Source organism: Brassica napus, chromosome C5 (assembly GCF_020379485.1).
Source record: "Brassica napus cultivar Da-Ae chromosome C5, Da-Ae, whole genome shotgun sequence".
Taxonomy (NCBI): Eukaryota; Viridiplantae; Streptophyta; class Magnoliopsida; order Brassicales; family Brassicaceae; genus Brassica; species Brassica napus.
This window is the reverse complement of record NC_063448.1, coordinates 39020313-39041962: the sequence shown is the minus strand read 5'-3', so window position 1 is coordinate 39041962 and position 21650 is coordinate 39020313. Positions and strand designations below refer to the sequence as shown.

The 21650-nt window shown below is 39.5% G+C and overlaps 1 protein-coding gene and 1 pseudogene across 3 annotated transcripts; both read left to right on the top strand.

The window, feature by feature from the left end:
- Nucleotides 1-6802: 6802 nt before the first annotated feature.
- Nucleotides 6803-10985, top strand: LOC111198057. Of its 2 annotated transcripts, XM_022694619.2 has the most exons (4): nt 6803-7891; nt 9383-9690; nt 10368-10745; nt 10869-10985. In XM_022694619.2, exons 1-3 carry the CDS (start codon nt 7023-7025, stop codon nt 10721-10723), a joined length of 1533 nt encoding a protein of 510 aa, XP_022550340.2. In that variant the 5' UTR covers nt 6803-7022; the 3' UTR covers nt 10724-10745; nt 10869-10985. The 2 variants fall into 2 exon arrangements, with proteins under 2 accessions (XP_022550340.2, XP_022550339.2); XM_022694618.2 differs by having other exon boundaries at nt 10368-10985.
- Nucleotides 10986-12836: 1851 nt separating this feature from the next.
- On the top strand, nt 12837-20929 carry LOC106388239 (annotated as a pseudogene). Its single transcript, XR_007324012.1, has 4 exons — nt 12837-14064; nt 14446-14608; nt 14685-19843; nt 19909-20929. The product of XR_007324012.1 is annotated as an FRIGIDA-like protein 4a (transcript).
- The last annotated feature ends 721 nt before the right edge of the window (nt 20930-21650 follow it).

Here is a 21650-nt window from a genome sequence, read left to right as displayed (position 1 = left end):
CGAAGAATTCCATAATACCGAAATTAGGGTTTTTGCCCAATTTCGGGTTTTCCCGTCGTGCTTGCTTCCCGTCCTGCTTAATTCTCGTCCTGCTTCCAACTTTTTATGTCTCCAGAATAATATTTTACAGATACGAAGATTTTCCGAAAAAACTCTGTGATGAAGAAACGTCGAGCTTCTAAACCGTCGTGCTTCCAAAATTGTTATGCTTCCAAAACGTCCGTCTCATCAATCTAGGACATCTTCTAACTATGGTCGAGCAACTTATTCGACTCATAGTTTACTCACGATCACTTCTTCGCCCACCTCGTACTTCAAAACTTCTCGATCGATCCTTATCACCCGCAACTCGACCACCACAATGATACTCGACCATTCTCTTTCTTTTTTTGTTTTTAGCGGGTTTCTACATTCTCCCCCCCCCCCTTAATAGAATTCGTCCTCGAATTCTTAGTTGCGCAATTGCTCATCTTCGCGACATTCTCCACTCGTCTCCATATATCTTTACGCTGTCCACAATCTTTCCTTAAGTGTCCTCCTCAAGGCCTCCACAATCGTCTTCAGTTGAATGATCGCTGGATCATCTCATACTGTTGCTCTGCCATAACACTCTGGTTTCTCAAATCCTTCTCGATCTTCTTTTCCCTAAATACTCTGATGAAGTCCTTTCCCAACGAAGTCTTGTTCCTCACCATATGTCCAGTCCATACCACATCCCAGTTCTTTGTATCTGTCTCTCCTATTTCGCTTCGGGTTTGGGTTTGGCCTCAAACTCCCTCCACTTTAAGGTTTTCATCCCTTAAAGTTCCGATCAACGAACACACTTACTCGCTGCAACTCAAAAGAACACCTCACACACAAGTTAGTAGACGATTAACCAAATAATCTACTAACCCACCAAATTCTAACAATGCAACCTAATTGCAATTCTAACCAGCAACTTGACAGTTCTACCCAAGCAACCTAACAGTTCTAGATTCCACTATCTCAATCCTAATTCCTAAAACAATAAATCGTATCGCTGGACGTGACCGGTTTCCCTAATGCCTTTTGTGACTCATTTTGACTCGAGAAAAAAATTCTAAAACCGATTAAATCATGAGTTCCAGAAGCATGGACGAAACCATGCTCTGATACCACCTCTGTAACACCCCCGAACCGTCCTAGGCATAGGTCAACCCACCGGCCAACAATCAAACAAGAACATGACCGACGGACGACCCACACCAAGGGTTGGAGATGAAAGGCCAACCGGTAAGCCAACAATCAAACAAGAACATGACTGACCGTCCAACCCAACACCATGGTCCGGAAGCGCTACGTGACGGGTTAGGGAGGATCCGGCCAGAGTCACAAAATTTACTCCACGACTTCGACCAGTTCATCCCCTAACACGTTCCGCTGCGTCATGGAACAAGGCTTTGCAACCCGTACCTAGAGTTAGCGTTTTCTGTTAGATCGAGGCTTAAGGCTTTTCAACCCGTACTACGACTTAACGTTGTGTTAGACCGGACTAGTCAAATATCAGAGTACTCATGAAGCGCGTATAAAACAATCACTTTTATTGATTTAAGAAATATTCATACATTGAATAATTCAAGACTGGGCCTAGCCTAATGCCAAATCGAGTCAACATAACACATAACTCAATACCGTTTACAAAAGGCATGAAAATCTACACCGGTGGTCCTAACGTCCAGCACCAAGCTATCCGATCATCCTTACCTAAAGCGACCTGCAAAAAGGACAACGGAGTTGGATGAGTAATCTAGTATTACTCAGTGAGCTGGCGGCCTCTACCCGCAACCTAGACTCTAACCCGGACAACCCAAAATAACAATCAATCTAGCCCTAGCATGCAATAAAAGCTAAGGCTAAGCAAACCGTTACTAAGTTAGACTTGGCCTCCTGCCATGATCTAGCTTCAAGTAACGGGAACCTGCATTTAAACAAGTCAACAACCAATCCCTAGTTAACCATATATACGCTTGAGTTCAGTACTCATGTAGTGTTAGATCCTTAGACTATACAAGTATCATGAGCCGGTCGACCAACAATCAAACAAGAACATGATCGGCCAACCAATGATACCGCTTAGCTTTAATATCCACCCCCTTCACAAGCAATCCTTCAAACACATACAGGCCAACGTCAGGCCTACACTAACCAAATACACACCAAGCCTAGTCCGATACCTAAACCAGACTTAGGACTTAATGTTAGAACCTGCAAACAAAGCAATCAACAACCACAACAAAAACAATAATAAGATAGTAACTACCAATGACTCGATCTTACTCGTAACACCGTATATCGGTGCTACATTAACTCGAGGGTTCCATAACCCTCTACGACACACTAACACAACACTCTAACCTGGGCCCTGGTGACTTCGTGTTCATCCTCTTTATCGGCAATATCCTATCTTCCTACCACAGAGGCCAGAAGAAGGAACTTTCAACCGACCGCGGCCCACAGTCTTTCGGGTCACCGCATGACAGCCCACAGTCCTTCAGGTCACTGCCACATTACACCGTCGTGTAATACTCAGCCATAGGACATGACCCCGTTCGTCTGAGTCTTCCCGATCCAGCGAATAAGGGGTTTCCTTGAACCCGCTGGGTACGAGGGCGAAGAAACACTAGTCCACCCCAAAACATGCCTAGCATGGGCGGGTTTCGCACCTGCTGTCGGCATAACACACACTCGACACAATTATCCCTAGGAAAGACCTAAGGGACAAGACTCCAACCCAAAACTAAACAATATATAGGAGTCTACGACAATATCAATCCAATACTCGTAGTCCAGCCTATATGGCATAGGACCCGTAGTATCAACATCACAACCAGGAGATCGGCCTATATGGCAAAAGATCTCTTAAACAACAACATTATCACTAAACAACTCAACCAGTTAGTCACTCCCTTACCAAGAGATGACTAACCTCAATCAACAAGATTAATTAAACGAGCAAGCATTTAATTAAATCTACTCAATCAATCTACTCAATCAAACCGTTACCCAGATAGTTCGGCCTCCTGCTACGACACTATCTTTAAAGATAACGGGAACCTGCACTCAACCATATCAATACGCAAGAATAGAAAACATGATGCATCCTAGCCCTAGTCCTAGTCAGGTTATCAACTCAGTCTTAATTCCATTCATCACAGCTTAGCCCTTGCTAAACTGAGTCCGGTTCCATAAATAAAATAACCCTAAGGACTCTACCATTCAATAGAGTGATCATTCCAATCTATATGCTACTCGATCTACCTTAAATTCCAAATGGAATTTACACAAATCCAACTCACAAAACTACCCTAAATTCCAAGTGGAATTCACACAAACCAACTCACAGTGTTCTAGGCGAGAAGCAGCTGGTTGATCGGAGAGGACTTGGCCAAAACCCAAGGGACGACTTGAATGAAGTGGACTAGACTCGACTTGGACAGAACCTCGGCTTCACCATGAAGAAACTGACAGGCCTAGACAGACTGATCTAGACTCGGGCAGAACCTCTTTTAGCTCCTGGACAGTTCTTCAGACTTCCAGGCGGAGTATCGAGTAGAACTTCGACTGATCTGAACCCGTGGATCTGAACTAACTCCGGACAGTACCTCCACTTGATCATCAAAGGAATTGACTGGCCTGGACGAATTCAGTTGGCCAGAGCTTCCGCCTCACAATCGTAGAGAATCTTCGATTGGACAGAGTTGGCCTTCTCGGTGGAGTCTCGGTCTTCAGAATCGACCATACTTTAAAATCGACCACTTTCTTTCACTTTCTCTCTCTAGCCACGTTTTAGGAGTGATTTTGGTGTGTGATGGATGTCTGAAACTGAAGGGAGGGTTGGGTATTTATAGAAACCTTCGGCCAGTAATATCGAGTCACACCGGCGACTGTGTGTCAGCCCGCATGCTTCCGATCGCATGCGCGGCGACACACGGGCGCACACATGTCTTCATACATGTCTCAGACACATGCAGGAGGACACCTACACGTCCAGATGGCTTGCTGCATGGCTGGAGTTCATGCGTCGCGACACACGGCTCCCCTGCGTGTCGTTCAACATGCTTCGGTTGCAGATACGGCGACACCTCGTGCTTCTACATGTCAAGCTGCATGTGCTGCTTCCATGCATGGTGACACCTCGAGCTTTTGTAGACACTCAGCTACTTAGATGGTTGCCACCACGTCCTGATCCCTTAGATCAAGCCACATCGAGCTTCTCGGTCGGTTTACGCGATTTTTGACCCTTCCAGCAAATTTCTGACCCGTGATCAATCTCGAATATTTTTCCGCACCCGTTCTGATGCTCTAAATATTTTTAATAGACTCTAGATGAATTCTGATATCTTGTAAAAATATTTCCCGAGCCTCCGGCTTCCTTGAAGAATTCCATAATACCGAAATTAGGGTTTTTGCCCAATTTTGGGTTTTCCCGTCGTGCTTGCTTCCCGTCCTGCTTAATTCCCGTCCTGCTTCCAACTTATTATGTCTCCAGAATAATATTTTACTGATACGAAGATTTTCCGAGAAAACTTCGTGATGAAGAAACGTCAGTCTTCAAAAACGTCGAGCTTCTAAACCGTCGTGCTTCCAAAATTGTTATGCTTCCAAAACGTCCGTCTCATCAATCTAGGACATCTTCTAACTATGGTCGAGCAACTTATTCGACTCATAGTTTACTCACGATCACTTCTTCGCCCACCTCGTACTTCAAAACTTCTCGATCGATCCTTATCACCCGCAACTCGACCACCACAATGATACTCGACCATTCTCTTTCTTCTTTTTTTTTTAACGGGTTTCTACACTGTCTGTCCGAACATAGCAGTTGAGCTTGTCGGACTAATCTGGACGGATTCAGACAAGGCAACTGGACTTGTCATCCGAGATCAGTTAGTCAATGTGTTGACTGACTGGTATACATTCTGACGGGAACGGATACTGAGCTGAACATGAACTGATTAGCCAAGGAAAATGGTGAGAACAATATCTGGCGGTTACCGAGAGCAGTTACTGAGCGGTTCTGAGTGGTTGCCGGACCACCGAACTGACTGGGACGGTTTATGGGTTTGGGAACTTCTAAGGTAGTTACAGAACCGAGAAAGAAACTGCTCGAGGGCAGTTTATGAATTAAATGGGCGCGGGAGCGGTTATGTCTGGAAGGAAAACCGCCCATCTGTTTCCTTTAAGGGGAAGATCGCGGATCAGAGAAAGGGAGCTTTTTTTGAACACGATTTTTGGACAGAGAGACAGAGAGAAATACTGAGAGAGAGTGATGCGGATCGGAAGAGACAGAGATTGCGGAGAAGAGACCAGTTGGATCCTGATCCGGCTGTCCGCGTACTGAACGATGGTAGGGAAGCCATGTTCTGATTGAAAGCTTGCGTCTTGATGGTTCACGATGTACGCATTGGTGGTTACGTCGGTTACAGTATTCGGGACCGTTCTCAAGCCAAGCGAAAAGGGTCTGTCAGCTTAGTCTGTTCTGATTAGAGCCGTGTACTGATGAATCGCAACGATATTGGAGTCTGTGGCGGTTATGATCGAGAGGTAATGGTCGCCGGTCTGGAGACAACGTACGGAAGGGTTCTGTGTATGGATCGGATCAATTCCTACTAGATACTGGGTACTGGATCGGCTGTGTATTGGATCGAGTGGGATTGACGGGTAGACAGGCGGTTGAGGAACTGAACAGTGGGTTTGGTGCGTCTGTGGGTGGTTCTGAACGCACATTGGAGCGTGGGTGTGTTATATATGCGATGGCTTACCCTATCGGTCCGTTCTGATGATCTGTGGAAAGGGTCGGATGCATACATCTGATCGTGGATACTGAGTGTGGGACGGTCAAAGTTAAGGAGGGATGCGGAACTGATGAGAACGTTTTGAGTGGTTCTGGTAGGACTACGAGCAGTACTGGTAGCGCACGGGAACGCGAGTATGTGTCTGGATGCGATGGTTATGCTGTCGGACCGTGCTGTGAATGGAAGTTAAGAACGGGTACTGAGCTTTAAAGAGGATCAGGGTATGGACGATACGATAGGTTGGTATCCGACTGATCGTACTGATTGGATGCATACCGTACTGGAGGCATACTGAAGAGGAACGGCTGGAGGAGTATTGGCTGGATTGGATAGTGTACTGATGTACACGGCTCAAGGGAGCGTGTTACTGTTACTAGATGGTTTGAGGGCATGATGGCCGTGAGGTGTACTGACGGGATCGAGGGCTGTAGAGCCGAGTATGTACTGACTGGTCTAGGTGTGATCAAGGACTGGTTCTGGAACGCTAGCAAGGCTGGCGTACTGTCTGTTCTGGATGGCTGGTTGGAAACCAAGCCGTCTCTCTTTGTTCATGGTCATGTGGGGATGGTTGGCTGAGTGACTAAGTAACAAAAGGATTCGGTTAAATATCTGATCGAGCTGGCTGGATAAGAACGAATGGGAAAGGATGAAGACAAAAAGGATGAAGCGTATGGATGGACTGGCGGACAACTAGCACCGAGGCAGTGAGGTACATGTTTATTATATTATCAGTCTTAGTAATTTGCTAGGATGCTGGATAGATTTAATGAACTTGGGGAACTGAACTGAACCTCATAGAGGAAAACTGGATAAAAATCCTAAGTTAAGAGAATAATTCGGATAGGGCCAGTTTGGTCGAGGGAAGCGAACTAAAGACGAACCGGCGGTAAAGGAAACCAGGTCGGAACCTTTCAAATTCCTCGTGTTGCACCCTTTTAAAAAAAAAAAAATCTAAATTTCTTCGGATCAAAAATGGGCAAAAAAATATATGGCCAGCTCTGACCGCTACCGTTAATCAAGAGAATGTTTCCATCTCTCTCCGCTTCATTCACCGTCTAAATTCACGGAAAATCCCAACCCTAATTTAAAATCCTCGCGTCACGTTTCTTCTTGCATAGAAGATCAGATTGAAGCTAATCTCAGCGAGAATTGCTGAAGGTAGAATCAAGATCACGAAGATCGAAAACCTGATCTTCACAGCAATTGATGATGGTCGGGGGCAATAACGCCAAGTCAACGCCTCAAAAGCCTCCAACAACCTCCGCCGCAGCTTCTTCTTCCCATCACCGTAAATCTCGTTGGGGCTCAAACAACAACGATGGTGGTAGCAGTAAGACTAACACAACCACCAGCAACAACAAGCAGACGACAGGTGGCCAGAAAATCCCCGATAAGAAACTTCCGAATCCTTCTCCTAACCTAGCTCCGATCCCGAGCCAATCCCGTCCCAATCCAACACCCTCATCATCATCGCGTTCTGCTCTACCCCCGGCGCAATTCGCTTTCCCAGATCCGTCGGCGGCGCTTGGTGCTCCTCCTGCGCCGACTTACGGGTTCCATATGCTCGAGCGTCGCACCATCGTCCTCGTCGACGGAAGCGTCCGATCATACTTCGCGCTTCCTCCTAATTACCGTGATTTCCCTCCCAAGCCCCGTCTCCCTGATCCGGCGGCTAATAGATTTATGGGACCTGAATTCGGTAGATTCCCTCCGGAGGAGTTTAGAGATCAGAGGCAGCACGAAGGATCAATGAAACGGAAACATCCAGGCGAGGAAGAGATTGATAGGAGGGACGAGGGAGGTGAATTGCTGAGACAAAGGCATCAGTTTATGCTGTATGCGAATCCTAATGATCCCTCTCTTATGGCTGGTACGAGTAGGAGGGATTCTGGGGAAGATGCTAGAGCGGCTAAGCACATGCGGGTGGGATCAAGCAGGAATGAGAATGGAGGTCAGGTTGCGATGAAGAAAGCGTTTTTGGATTTGGTTAAGCGGATTTACGAGGACCCGTCCGAGAAGAAGAACTACTTGGAGAACGGGAGGAAAGGGCGGCTTCAGTGTCTCGTCTGCGGCAGGTTTGATGAGTTTCAATCTGTTTCTTGTGTTTGTTTTTTGCTTAGGTGCAGTTTGCTTTTGCTGGAGACCCTTATTGCCTTGTTCTTTATGGTTTCTTTAATTTGTCAGTTGTGTCGTAGATGGATCTATGAGTATGAACAAAAGTAAGAGAGAGCACTAAAATAACTTGAACACATTTGTTTCTTTTTTTTTATTAATATGGTAACTTTTTCTTAATATAGTATCTATCTTGACATGGTTTAGGGTTGTGATGTTAGCTAAATGCGTAGCATTCCTGAGTAGCTTAACGTTGTTTGCTTCTCGTTTATCTTGTTCCTTGTTTGCTAATGTAGTTAATGAAATTTTTGCTCTAAAAATGCAGCGGTAACATGCATATACTTATATTGATTACTCATTATAGTACGATGCTTTGCGTTTACTCTCTATTGAATTGCCTCTTAGATAATTCAGTTGAGCTATTTTACTTTGATATTAGGTGTTATTTAACTTAGTTTTTATCTCCTTCGTACCTAATACTCCTTGGACTGCTCTTTTGTATCTCATTTGTTTAAAATTTAATCTTTGTTCTACATCATATTAGTTGTCTCTGGGTATCTATCGACTCAAGTTATTACTCCTTGCCTTTTTGTAGGCTTATTTTTTATACTTGATCCAGTATAATGGTAGTTTTCTTGCAGCTGTTTAAAATCAGGGTGCTGATATGTCGATGTTAACTGGTTTTTATAGGCACCCGCATTACTTATTATTTTTCTCAGGATTATTTATATTTCACATAGGGTATCAAATAATATGCAGCTCTTATTGATAGTGACCCGTAAATCAGCTTTCTATTATCAGTAAAGAATGTGCTTACTCTCCCTTACCGCTGTGCTTGTGATTTGTGATTTGTGATTTATGAATCCAGCATGTTAAGCTGTCCGACTTCGTATTCTTAACTTTTTAGGTAATGTAGATATTGTAACTATAGGCACTTCCATCTAAATTTGTTCCAGCTTGATAACTAGATGTAGGTTGTCAACTAATTTGGTATGTTGAATGCATGGTCGCTTTGATGGCCGTTCCAATTAGTGTCAGTGATCATCTATTTTTCATGCTCTTTCATGTCACAAAATAAGCTTCTTTGGATGTAAAAGTTTACGATGAAGTTCTCTAAAGCCTTTTATAGTTATCTTTGATATTTTCCAACCCTTCAGCTATGTTATGATGGTACTCCAGAGGTTTATGTGTGTGTTTTATGTATGTTATGTGTTTTCCTTGCATCACTTATAACCCTATTCTATAGCTTAGGTTTATCATTGGCTTATTCAATACACATTTTCGTATGAAATAAACTGATTTGTGGATGTTGCTTTACACATTTAATCAGATAAGTGTATTTTCAATAGTTTTGGTGATTCTGATTTCCTGAGTTTAATTTCTCAGACTATTGTGCAGAATTTTTTTGGTGAATCTGAATGAGTGTTTCCAATTCGACTTCTGCTTAAACACAGGTGTCCTAAAGACGTCCAGGATACACATGGTTTGGTAATGCACACGTACTATTGCGATGATACTAGCTCACGTGTGCATCACTCAGGCCTACACAAAGCTCTATGTGTATTGATGGGATGGAATTTCTCAAAGCCCCCTGATAACTCGAAGGCTTACCAGAATCTACCTGCGGAAATGGTAGCAATCAATCAAGACGAGCTGATTCTATGGCCACCTCACATTATTGTTCACAATACGAGTACAGGGAAGGGTAAAGATGGGCGTATGGAAGGTCTTGGAAGCAAAAGAATGGATGACAGAATTAGAGGTACAACATGCGGCAATGTTTATGAATCTTGCGTTGGTTAATCTGCACCTTAGGATCCTCTTTGCTTTTGGTCTCGTAGAGTAGGTTATCTCCATCAATTGGACTTATAGATGAATCCCGTTAATCTTAATGATTCGGCATATCTGATTGTTATCTCAGATCTGTGCCACCAAAAATCATTTCCTTGATCTTTCAGAAGAAAGTTCAGGGTCCAAATCCCTCTCTTTGTTTTTGCTAACACTAAAGGATGCCCCAATAGGTGTTCTTAAGTAGAAAGTCTTGCAACTAACCGTAATTTATTATCATCTTAACATTCATTCTCCTTCCTCGGATCCTTTTTGAATTGGAAACTGTTATTGCTTGCAGTAGAATAATGTCAATCTCTGGTCTGTTATTTCTTTCACTACCTTCTCATATCAGAATCTAGTAAATTGTGGTCTAAGAAGTATACAAGCTTCTTCAACAGAACGTTGACGTCACTATTTTCCCTATATAGGAAATGTCAGCATCTAGTTTCGGAACTGACGCTGTTTCACACTAGGTTCCATAATGTGCAATGTGAATAGGCTAATGAATAAGGTTTGGTGTGCACAAACCAGTATGGCAGTATCTAGTTATTGGTCTTATCGATGGTACATTTTTACTGCCTTGGTTTTGATGTCTATCTGTATTTACAGAACTAAAATTCAACGTTGGGAAATCAAGGGCACTGTATGGAAGAGACGGTCATCTAGGAATTACCCTCTTTAAATTTGCGGGAGATGATTCAGGGCTCAGGGAAGCTTTGAGAATTGCCGAATACTTTGAGAAAATGAACCGTGGGCGCAAAAGTTGGGCCGGGTTACAACCATTCACTCCAAGCAAAGATGATGAGAACAACCCTAGTCTTATGGAGGTTGATGGTAAGACAGGTGAGAAAAGGAGGGTCCTTTATGGTTATCTGGCGACCGTAAAAGACTTGGACAAAGTCGATATGGAGACAAAGAAGAAGACCACAATTGAGAGCCTAAGAGAACTCGCAGGATCAAAGTGAATTTACACGTCTCTTGCTGAAGGTACACTTTAATTTCAGGGTATTTATTGCCTACTGAATCTGTATGTTTTAGTCATAAGCAAAGTTTTAGTTTTCTTTTTATAATTGAATAAAATTTCTTGGTTTTCTTGATCCTTTGATTCAGTGATCACATTGCCTATAGACTAATATGGGTGTGGGCTGATGATATATTATACGAGCTTCTGTTTTACAACATCCTTGGAAGTAAATTGTGATAAAGTGTTTGATGCTTTTGAGTTTTCATGTCCCTGTTAATTTTTTATATTATTCTTTCTTCCCCTTTTGGTTGTCATCTTGTTCGTTTGGCTTTAGCCAGCCAATAAAATCTAACACCTATACATATTCGGCTTATGATGGTTGCGTACGTTTTCTCTGCTAAAATGGAGACATAAAGAGATGTGATTGTTGAACCAAACAATGGTGTCTTAGTGCATTTTGTATATGTATTTGATATATGACATTGTGTTGGTGTTGTCCTGCTTTTTATATTGGTACTTAAGATTGGCGACAGCAGTTGTTGTGGTGCCTAGCTAGGTAATAATAACCTCTTTGTGTTTAAAATTTTATCAATTGGGATGAAAATAAAAAGCAGATAAGAAGAAGCATTGTATCCTCTGGGTGCTTTGCTTTAGCCACTAAAATATGTATATGAATCTTGTTTCTCCTTTTCACTTTATTTATGTCTGATTAATTGACAAGTATAAAAGGGATTAATTATTTTCACTCTACTTTCTTGTGCTGACTTCACCTAATCCGTTGAATCATAGTGACTCTTGACCGAACTTTCTTTCCTGTTTTCGTTGGTCGACTCCGACTACATCATTTGCCGTGATTAGAAAGACATCTCTAACATCTAAAACTAATTTTTAGACCTGTGACTTGTATTATATAAAGTGAGTGTGTTAGAGAAAGGTATCAATTCGTCTCATATATTGATGACGAAAGATATATCTCATTAGCATTATTATATCAAAGTCATATAGATGAAAATTAAGTTTTCACCATTTGATTGATTTATTTCAAGTTTGCCAATAATTCATGTTTATTAACGTACATAGGATCATATTGTGGCCACTGCCCACCATCATAACAACTAGCCGGCCGGATATGATTTTATAAATTTACAATATCTAGGACAAAATACTTTGGGTAGTGGGTAAGAGTTAACAGCATATTATAACCAGACTTTCTAACGAGAACATATTAAAAAGGACTTGAGATGGTGCAATGTGTGTCTTAATCATGTTACTACAAGACTAGCTAGACTAGTGTCAATTCAGTGCATGCATTTAGATCATTATCCATTATGCATATGATATCTCGCTACAACATTTTCAAAATTCTCTCCTTTTTTCTGTAAAGTGTAAACAGTAAACGGCGGTTGATTTTGTAGACATCCATTGCGGACCCATTTAATTATATAGTCAGTTTCATATTTCGTCTCATTCTAATTGTGTTTTGTCGCTTTAATTTACATATTAGTTAAAATGATATGTATAACCAAGCAGACGAAATGAGTAAGGATGTTTCAATAATTGTTCATATGTCATTGTCCCGTTTTTACGTTTTGTACATATCCACAGAAAAAAGGTTTTATAGCAAATGCCAATTATAATGATGCAAAAAAACGAGGTAACTTTAATAATTCAAATTATAGTATCTGTTTTCTATTCTTGTCCTCTTTGATATCACAAGATATTAAAACATAGTACGAAGATTAGCAAAACTAATAAGATATTAGTAAATAAATTGGAATGAGTCTTTTATGACCTGCTTAATTATCACGTCTTAGAACACACAAATATTCGGTCCAAGTGTTGTCCTCACGCGTGAATGATCCATTTTACAGCCTTCTAAAGATCATCTTGTCAGACACATGTGTTCTTAAATTAAACTACAAAATATTTAATTATATAGACAATATTTTTTCTATACTTTGATATAAGCTCAATTTTACATTTCATATTTTCACCGGCAATGCTTCACTGGTTTCCGACTGAACGCATGTGATCGTCAGTGAGCCTGGCCCACTTATCTCTTTTTTTTTTCTTTAAGCGATAAAGGCGACGCTTAGTAGTATATATTTTACCACCACCCCAAACACGTCCTTATACACGTCACCACTCAAAACTCTCTTATCCTACGCATCTTCCGTTCACAATAGCATACCAAAGCAATACAGTCTGCGCAATATAGATGGCGGCTCTCATTACCGCGCCTTTAATCAGACTCCACCGAGACTTGTCGATTTCATGACATGTCCACGTCACAGTTCTTGTCTCTTATCTTCATCGTCCCTAACTTTTTGCCATTTCTAGGGTTCCTAGCAATTTCGCTTCAAACACTTTCGTCACCTTTCTCTCTACTATTTCTGAGATTGAAATTTGAATTTCCTTAGCTTCCGACGATGGGGTCGGTCCCCGATCCAGGCGAGTTAACCGAGCTAGCACAGCCGAGTTTCGACAAGTTTTAGAAGCAGGCGTCGTTGATGACGAGCTGCAGTCTTATGTGGAAGGATCTCACCGATCACTTCACTACACTGGAGCAGAACCTGATGAAAAAATCAGAGGCGCTGAAGAAGATGATTGAAACCCTAGACAACCAGACTCAGACCTCGCTCGAGTCACTCAAGCGTAGAGAGGTGACAATCGACCGCAGCGTCGAGATCGTCGCTGAGAAAGTTGGGAAACGCGTCAGAGCTGCTCTGGAGTCGCTTGAGAAAGCTAGAGACGGCGGCGATGACGACGACAGTGAGGTTGACGAGGATGATGAGGAAGGGCTTCTCTCTGCATTGAAGTCTCTCTGTTGGAAGATGGACGCTAGAGGATTCTGGAGCTTCGTGACGGCGAGGAAGAAGGAGCTTGAGAATCCCCGGTCAAAGATTCCGGCGGCGTTGGGGGACTGTGTGGATCCGGCGATGTTGGTGCTCGAGGCGATCTCTGAGGTTTTCCCGGTGGAGAAAAGGGAGTCTGGAGAGAAGATGATGAACGATTTCGCATGGGCTTGTGTGGTGATTCTGGAAAGTTTAGGGCCTGTGATGGTGGATCCGGTGATCGGGAAGTCGCGGTTGATTGTTACTCCTAGCGTTAAGGAGAAGGCTGAGGAGGTGGCGGAGACGTGGAAGGCGAGTTTGGAGGAGAGAGGGAGGGTGGAGGATGTGAAGACTCCTGATGTCCATACGTTTCTGCAGCATCTTGTGATGTTTGGGATTTTCAGAAGTGAAGATCTTGGTCTCTACAGAAAGCTTGTTGTTGGTTCCGCGTGGCGTAAACAGATGCCGAAGCTTGCTGTTTCGGTTGGTTTAGGTGATCAGATGCCAGGTAAGCCTAAGCTTATGATCCTGCTATGCTCAATGTTAAGTAGTATTTGGAAAGCTTAGCTTAGTTTCATTTAATATAGCTTCTCACTAATAAAGAATGCTATTTTATTACCACATCCAGATGTTATACTAGTTTGTGGTTTGTTCAATCTCATTTGGTAGTGCTTTGTCTCAAATTGTTGGACTTTTTCCTTTTAGTCAGTTCTACAGTGTCTGGTAACATTATATCGCATTATGTTGTGGCGAAGACTGAGACATTAGATGTAATTTTGTATATTAGCGAGATTAGAACTGACCATAGGCTGTGTGAAATTGAAGTCTTTTCTCTTATCTCGTTGATCTAAGCTTATGAATGATGGCTTGAGTTGTTTTGTTTCTGCAGATATGATCGAAGAGTTGATCAGCAGGGGACATCAACTTGATGCTGTTCATTTTACTTACGAAGTTGGTCTTGTGGATAAGTTCCCTCCTGTTTGCTCAAAGCCTATCTAAGGGACGCAAAGAAGACAGCAGTGGAGGACTCCAGCAACACTGGCCGACCTTCGGTAATCTACTCATCTTACACCTGAAACATTTTTATCTTTTTATCAGTCTAACTAAACCGTTTTTTCTTCTCCTAAGAATCTTGTGGCGCAAAAGGAGCAATCAGCTCTCAAGGCGGTATTGAAGTGCATAGAAGAGTACAAACTCGAAGAAGAGTTCCCTCCAGAGAACCTCAAGAAGCGTTTGGACCAGCTGGAGAAGACTAAAACCGACAAGAGAAAACCAGCAGCTGTACCAGCAAACAAGAGAACCAGAGCCAGCTACAACGGTCCAATGCCACCAGCCAACGTATCACAAACGCATACGTCTCTTCCTTCCCCTTCATCAGATCACCCTCTCACTCACCTCAGTACGCTTCACCATCAGCTTACCCATCCCCACCTGTTACTGTCTACAGCAACAGAAGCCCACCTTATCCATTCTCGCCTGAGCTTATCCCGGGCTCATACCAAGCTCACCTATCGGTTATCCAGCGTACAGCGGTTATTACAACGGTCCGGTTCCTGTTACTGCCCCAGCTCCTCCGGTTTACCACCCACACTACCATCAGCAGCAGCACCACCAACACGCTCACCATCCGCAAGCTTACTACTGAATTTAGAGAAATCAAGAAGGAAGGATGGTAATAACCAACAACCACTGATACCTGTGACAACTACTCTGGTCTACTCTCTGCGTCTGCATCTTTGTCTATCTACGTTTTGTTGTAATATTTTCGAAGCCTAACTCCTTTTAGTAAGTTAGCTCTCCTTTTCTGTTGTGTGTTTATTAGTTTACCTATAAACAAAACCCTTCCTTGGGATGTTTTGTCCACAAACTCATCTTTCTATTAATTAAATGAAAACTTCTCTTTGTCACAAACCTCTCTCTTACATTCGTCCCTGTCTTTACAGACATCCTAAACAGAGCTCACAAGTCGAAAACCATTCTGGTTCTTTTGAAAGGTCGTTGCTTTGAATCTCTTTCTTGAACAAATCGATGTCACCATTCTACAGAGCTGCAAGACCCATCAGTTTCAATCAATTCGCTAAAACCAACCTTGCACACCAGTTGTTCGACGATTTGTCACAAACATTGGTTGCATATCATTGACAACCTTGCAAACGAACCTCAAGAAGGTAAGCTTTGTGCAAACCTTAAAGCTGTATGGCACAATCAAGACATAACAAACTCGAATCTAACATGGTAGGACAACAAACTCGAATCTAACATAGTATCAAGGTTCAGATCCTAGTTATGCTACATCCCTAATTAATATAATCTTAATCTAACATGGTATCAGAGCCATGTTCTAAATACACTAAACTCCTAATTAATATAACTCTATCCGACCGGGTATAAATGTCGTAATTATGTTAATTATTATCATAAGTTCCGAGATTTCTGGCCGATAAAAGTCATCATCTCGTGGAGGGGTATTAGGGATAAGTATCCTACGTCGAGAATTCAATGGGACTTTAACTAATATATAAAGGTTAAGGCCAATCCACTAACCACAAATTAGTTTTAAGTTAGAAGTCTAAAATAAAGCCGAATCTAACATGGTATCAGAGCCCATATCCTAAATATGCTAAACCCCTAATTAATATCACATTTCCGACCGGGTATAAAAGTCGTATTTGACCCTCTCAACCAGGTATAACTGTCGTACTAAAACTCGCTCAACCGAGTATAAATGTCTTAAAGTTCTGAGATTTCTGGCTGATAAGAACCATCATCTCGAGGAGGGGTATTATATCCTACATCGGGAATTTAATGGGACATTGACTAATATACAAAGGGTTAAGGCCAATCCACTAATTACCAATTGGTTTTAAGTTGGAAGTCCATAATTAATCCGAATCTAACATGGTATCAGAGCCCAGATCTTAAATACCATGAACCCCTAATTAATATATGAACCTTCCGACCGGGTTTAAAAGGTCGTAATTAACTCGCTCGACCGAGTATAACTGTCTTAAAGTTCCGAGATTTCTGCCCGATAAAAGTCATCATCTCGAAGTTAGGATATTATATCCCACATCGGAAATTCTAAGGGACATTAAGTAATATATAAAAGGTTAGGGTCAATCCACTAATTAACAATTAGTTTTAAGTTGGAAGCCTATAATTAACCCGAATCTAACATGGTATCAGAGCTATGTTCTAAATACATTACATCCCTAATTAATATAACCCTAATCTAATATGGTATCAGAGCCATGTTCTAAATACCCTAAACCCTAATTAATATGACCCTTCCGACCGGGTGTAAAAGTCGTATTTGACCCTCTTGACCGGGTATAACTGTCATACTAAAACTCGCTCGACTGAGTATAAATGTCCTAAAGTTTCGAGATTTCTGGCTGATAAGAACAATCATCTCGAGGAGGGGTATTAGGGATATGTATCCCACATCGGGAATTTAATGGGACATTGACTAATATATAAAGGGTTAGAGTCAATCCACTGATCACCAATTGGTTTTAAGTTGGAAGCCCATAACAAATCCGAATCTAACATGGTATCAGAGTCCATATCCTAAATATCCTAAACCCCTAATTAATATAACCCTATCCTACCAGGAATAAAGGTCGTAATTAACTCGTTCGACCGAGTATAATTGTCTTAATGTTTCGAGATTTCTGGCTGATAAGAGCTATTATCTCGAGGAGAGGTATTAGGGATATATATCCCACATCGGGAATTCTAAAGGACATTAAATAATATATAAAGAGTTAGAGATAATCACTAATCACTAATTGGTTTAAGTTGAAAGCTCATAACAAACCTGAATCTAACATGCTTCAAGCTATCATTGATAATGGTGTTAATGTGTTAAGTGAAGCTTAAGCAGAGGAAACTGAAGAAGAAGACTAATCATCTTCTAAGAATGCCATATGCATAAAATGTTTGCTTTTTATTTTCAGTTCTGGTCTTTAGACAGTTTTTTTAAATCTTCTTTATGCTATTTTGCAAGACAGAAACATGTTTTGTTATTTAATCATTAGATAATATTGTCACTCTTCCAAAGATATACGGGGAAAATGAAATCATGTAGACAAGCATAGTTTAGAGAAAACATAATAACTTTTTGTGTAAATAATTAAGAGGTCACGAGCTCGTAGGTTCGTATATTATTTTAGGAAAATAATTATCACCTGAATCTCTATAATATTATTTGAGAAATAACTTTCATACGTTTTGCACTCACGTTAATTTTTACAATGGTTATTACATTTATACAGTTAATGAAATTAAAATATCATCTATTAATGCCATTATTAATAAAATTTTATTGATTTAGCTTAATATTTTTCCTTTTTTATATTAGTAAAAAGTAAGTAAAAACGAATTTACTTTTATATAATTTCCTATATAAAAAGTTTCATATCTTTTCAATTCCACATTTTTAAATTAATTTATTAAAAATAAAATATTCTCTTTTCTTAATAAAAAAGAAAGTATGTCAGTTAGGATTATTTAAAAATCCACGTTAATTAAATTGTTTAGGATATTAAAAATCATATGATCTCTCTCTCTCTCTCTCTCTCTCTTCTCTCTCTCTCTCTCTCTCTCTCTCTCTCTCTCTCTCTCTCTCTCTCTCTCTCTCTCTCAATGAAAAGGAAACTATGTTAGTTGATAATTTAAATCAATTTCCTTTTTTACAAATTTTGAAATTATTGGAATTAAATATTTTATTTTATTTTTTTTCAAATTACGTAGTTAGTTAATTAATCACTAATCTATTTTTGATAATCATACAGTACCCTATTAATTTCTAAATAAATATCTTCATAAAGTTTTTATATTTTACTTTAATTATAAACTCCTAATCCTATTATTATTTGAGTGTTCCAAAAATCTATATTAATTAATAATATTATTTGAGAAGTCACTTTTCTACGTGTCGCGGTCACTTTTCTACGTGTCGCGCTCACATTAACTACATTAATATCCTTATTGAAATTAAAATATTATCTATTAATGCCATTATTAATAAAAGTTCAAAGATTTTGCTTAATATTTTTATTTTTGTTATATTATTAAAAAAAAAAGTAAAAACGAATTTATTTTTATATAATTTCCAATTGTATAAAAAATTTCATATCTTTTCAATTCCACGGTTTTAAATTAATTTTTTAAAAATTTTAAAACAAAATATTCCATTGATTTGTTTCTACGGGAATCTGTTTTTTTTTTTCTCACACAGAACTGTTTATATCAATTTCCATAGTTAAACTGAAGTCTGATTAAAAAGTTTTTATTACTAATGAAGAAGAAAAGCAAAAAAAAAAATCGAAAATATTATTTTAAAAAAGTATCCAAAACAGTAAACAGTTTAATTAGATTTTTGCTCTTTGTTTTTTCAAACCAAAGAAACATTTGAGTGTTTAGACTAATAAATTTGATTAATAGGATTATTTTCACTATAATTATTAAGTTTTTAATATAGTGTCATATTTAGATTACACAGTTTTCATCATAGGCCCAGACTTAAAAAAAAAAACAAATTTCTCAGTTTTTAGATTTTGTTACTCTACGAAATTATTGAAAAATCAAATCTATATATATAAAAAAATGTTTGCATTTCTCCTGTGTTGCCACCTAGGATCCAGGTCAGAAAGTCGAGGTCCGTAGTGTCTACACGTGTTCCGGCCACAAAAAACGCAGCAATTCATTTATTTTCATATCTGTTGGGCTTTTAACGCTAAGTTTATATATTCAATGTTTTTGGGCTGATAATTCGTATGGTTAAGTTGGCCCGACGCCCTGTAAACAGAAACCCTAATTCTAATTTCGCGAGGAAATGGACTTCGTCATCTTCGTTTTACGGCGACTCGACAACGCCTAAGCTTCTTCCGAATCTCTCTGAGACGGTGTGAGTAATGGTTTGTTCGTGTTTAATCCCATTAATCCTTTCTCTCTTTTTTTACCTCACAAAGATTGATCACGTGAGCGCACAACTCATGTATTCATTTTCTACGCTTTCATGGAGAATCGATTTCTAGGGTTGCCACTGTTCTTAAACAATTGTCGTTTAAAACCGACAAAGAAGCTCCGGCTGGGTTACAGGGATGAGTATTTCCTACCAATCTATGGTGGTAGCCGCTGTCTATGTGGAATCGCCTGGACCGTTACAAAACTCTACTGCATTCAGTCATCGTCATTAACGATCTCATTAATACAGATTCCCCACTCCTCTCATGATGTTTGCCCTTCTCGCTTCCATTGTGCAAATCTACAACTATAAATATGTGAGTTTCTTTCTGTGAAATTCATAATTCATTCCTCCCAATCAATGTCATTCTTAAACTTTCAGAGATTAGGATGACAAACTCTTCACTCCTGCTCCCCAATTTGAAAGCCAGGTGTTGTAACTCCACTGTTAAAGTTCACTGGTGAATGTCTCGGAGGTTCTGGTTAAGAAGAATTCAAAACTTCCCAAACAGTAAGAATTGACCTCTATGATTTGCTTGTTCACTTAGCTTAGGGTTTTGGAAGAGTTGACATTATTCTTTGATTTGATTTCTGGGCTGTTATTAGTTTTGTTCATGTTCATTCTTGGTTTTGGTCCATTGTAATTGAAGAAACACTTCAATTATGTTCTTCACACTTCATAGTCTGGTCTCTGAGCCTTGGCACTTGAATCTTCTTATATCTGAGTGAAAAATGACACATTTATTTTATATTTTTAAAGTACAAAAGAGTTGCTTATATATAGGTTGTTAAGAAAGATGAAGATGTGAAAGTTCTTGCAATGGTGGGGGATGAGGATTGGTTGCCTCCACCGGCAAAGGTTATCTTCACTAAAATTATCTCAATAATATCAAAAAGTCCGCTAAAGATTTCAGCCATTACATCATTGAAGTAGTTTTGTATGTATATGCTTCCCATGTTTTCTTTTAGAAAGGAGGTTGGATGACATCATGTTGCAGTTCTAGAATATTGATGTCATCAGAATTATTAGCAGTGTTTTTGGCCAGAGCATAGCTTTGAATTACTAATTTACTATGGCCGGCAGGTAGCAATCACATATCAGTTTGTTCCTGTTAGGTTGATGGTATGGTAGCAATTTGCAAAGTTAACTGAACAAACCATGGGATGGAGAAAATAGGAACGCTTACAACGGACATGAAGAAGCTGTTCCAGTTGGAGATTTTTCACTAAAGCAACTCCAAACGAAGAGTTTCTAATTTGTTTTTAGTGTGTTTTATCATTTTCTTTTCCTAGGTGAATTTGTAAGCAAGAGTTTCATATATGACTTGCTGCAACCGTAAAAATTGTGTTTTTACTTTTATGCGTCAATCTTTTAATAATACAATAAAAGGGTCATGTGCTAATCTTCCTTAGAAACTTTTTTAGCACTCAATTTAGCAAAAATATGACGCATACGTTCAATTTTTTTTTTTAAAGAGCCTTCGCATGCGTCCAATTTTGAAATGAAACTTCAAGTAAAAATATATTTGCGAAGTTAATTCGTTTCTTTTAATAAAAAAAGAACAAACAACAAAAAATTTATGGAGTACACGACAATCAGCATAATTCAAATCTATGAAGGACAGAATATAAGTGGTTATTCAATCAAGGATATAGGTATTCCAATTTCTTTGACATATAGTTTTATTTTATATGCAATAAATAACAATTAAGAATCTTAACATCGACACATGTAAATAATTTTATTTGGTATCTTTTGACAAATGTTTAAATCCAGACACATTTTTTTCACAATACACATTTGAATATATTATAGTACATTATAACTATTTTGTGAAACTGAATTATTTTACATGCTAGGATATCTATATAAATAAAATAAAATTCTCTCTATTGTAAACATTTTGTTCACATCTCACCTTTTTATTATTTTACTCGAATATATTAACCATTTTTTCCATTCTAATCAAGTGATCATTATATTTCTTTTTTTGGTATGACATCATCTACATATATCGTTGAAAATTCTACAAATTACCAATGTTGAACCTATTTTAATTTATGCATTTAAAGAAATTTTTAAATTTTTAAACTTTTAGTTTAAAAATGAAATATTTCAAAATA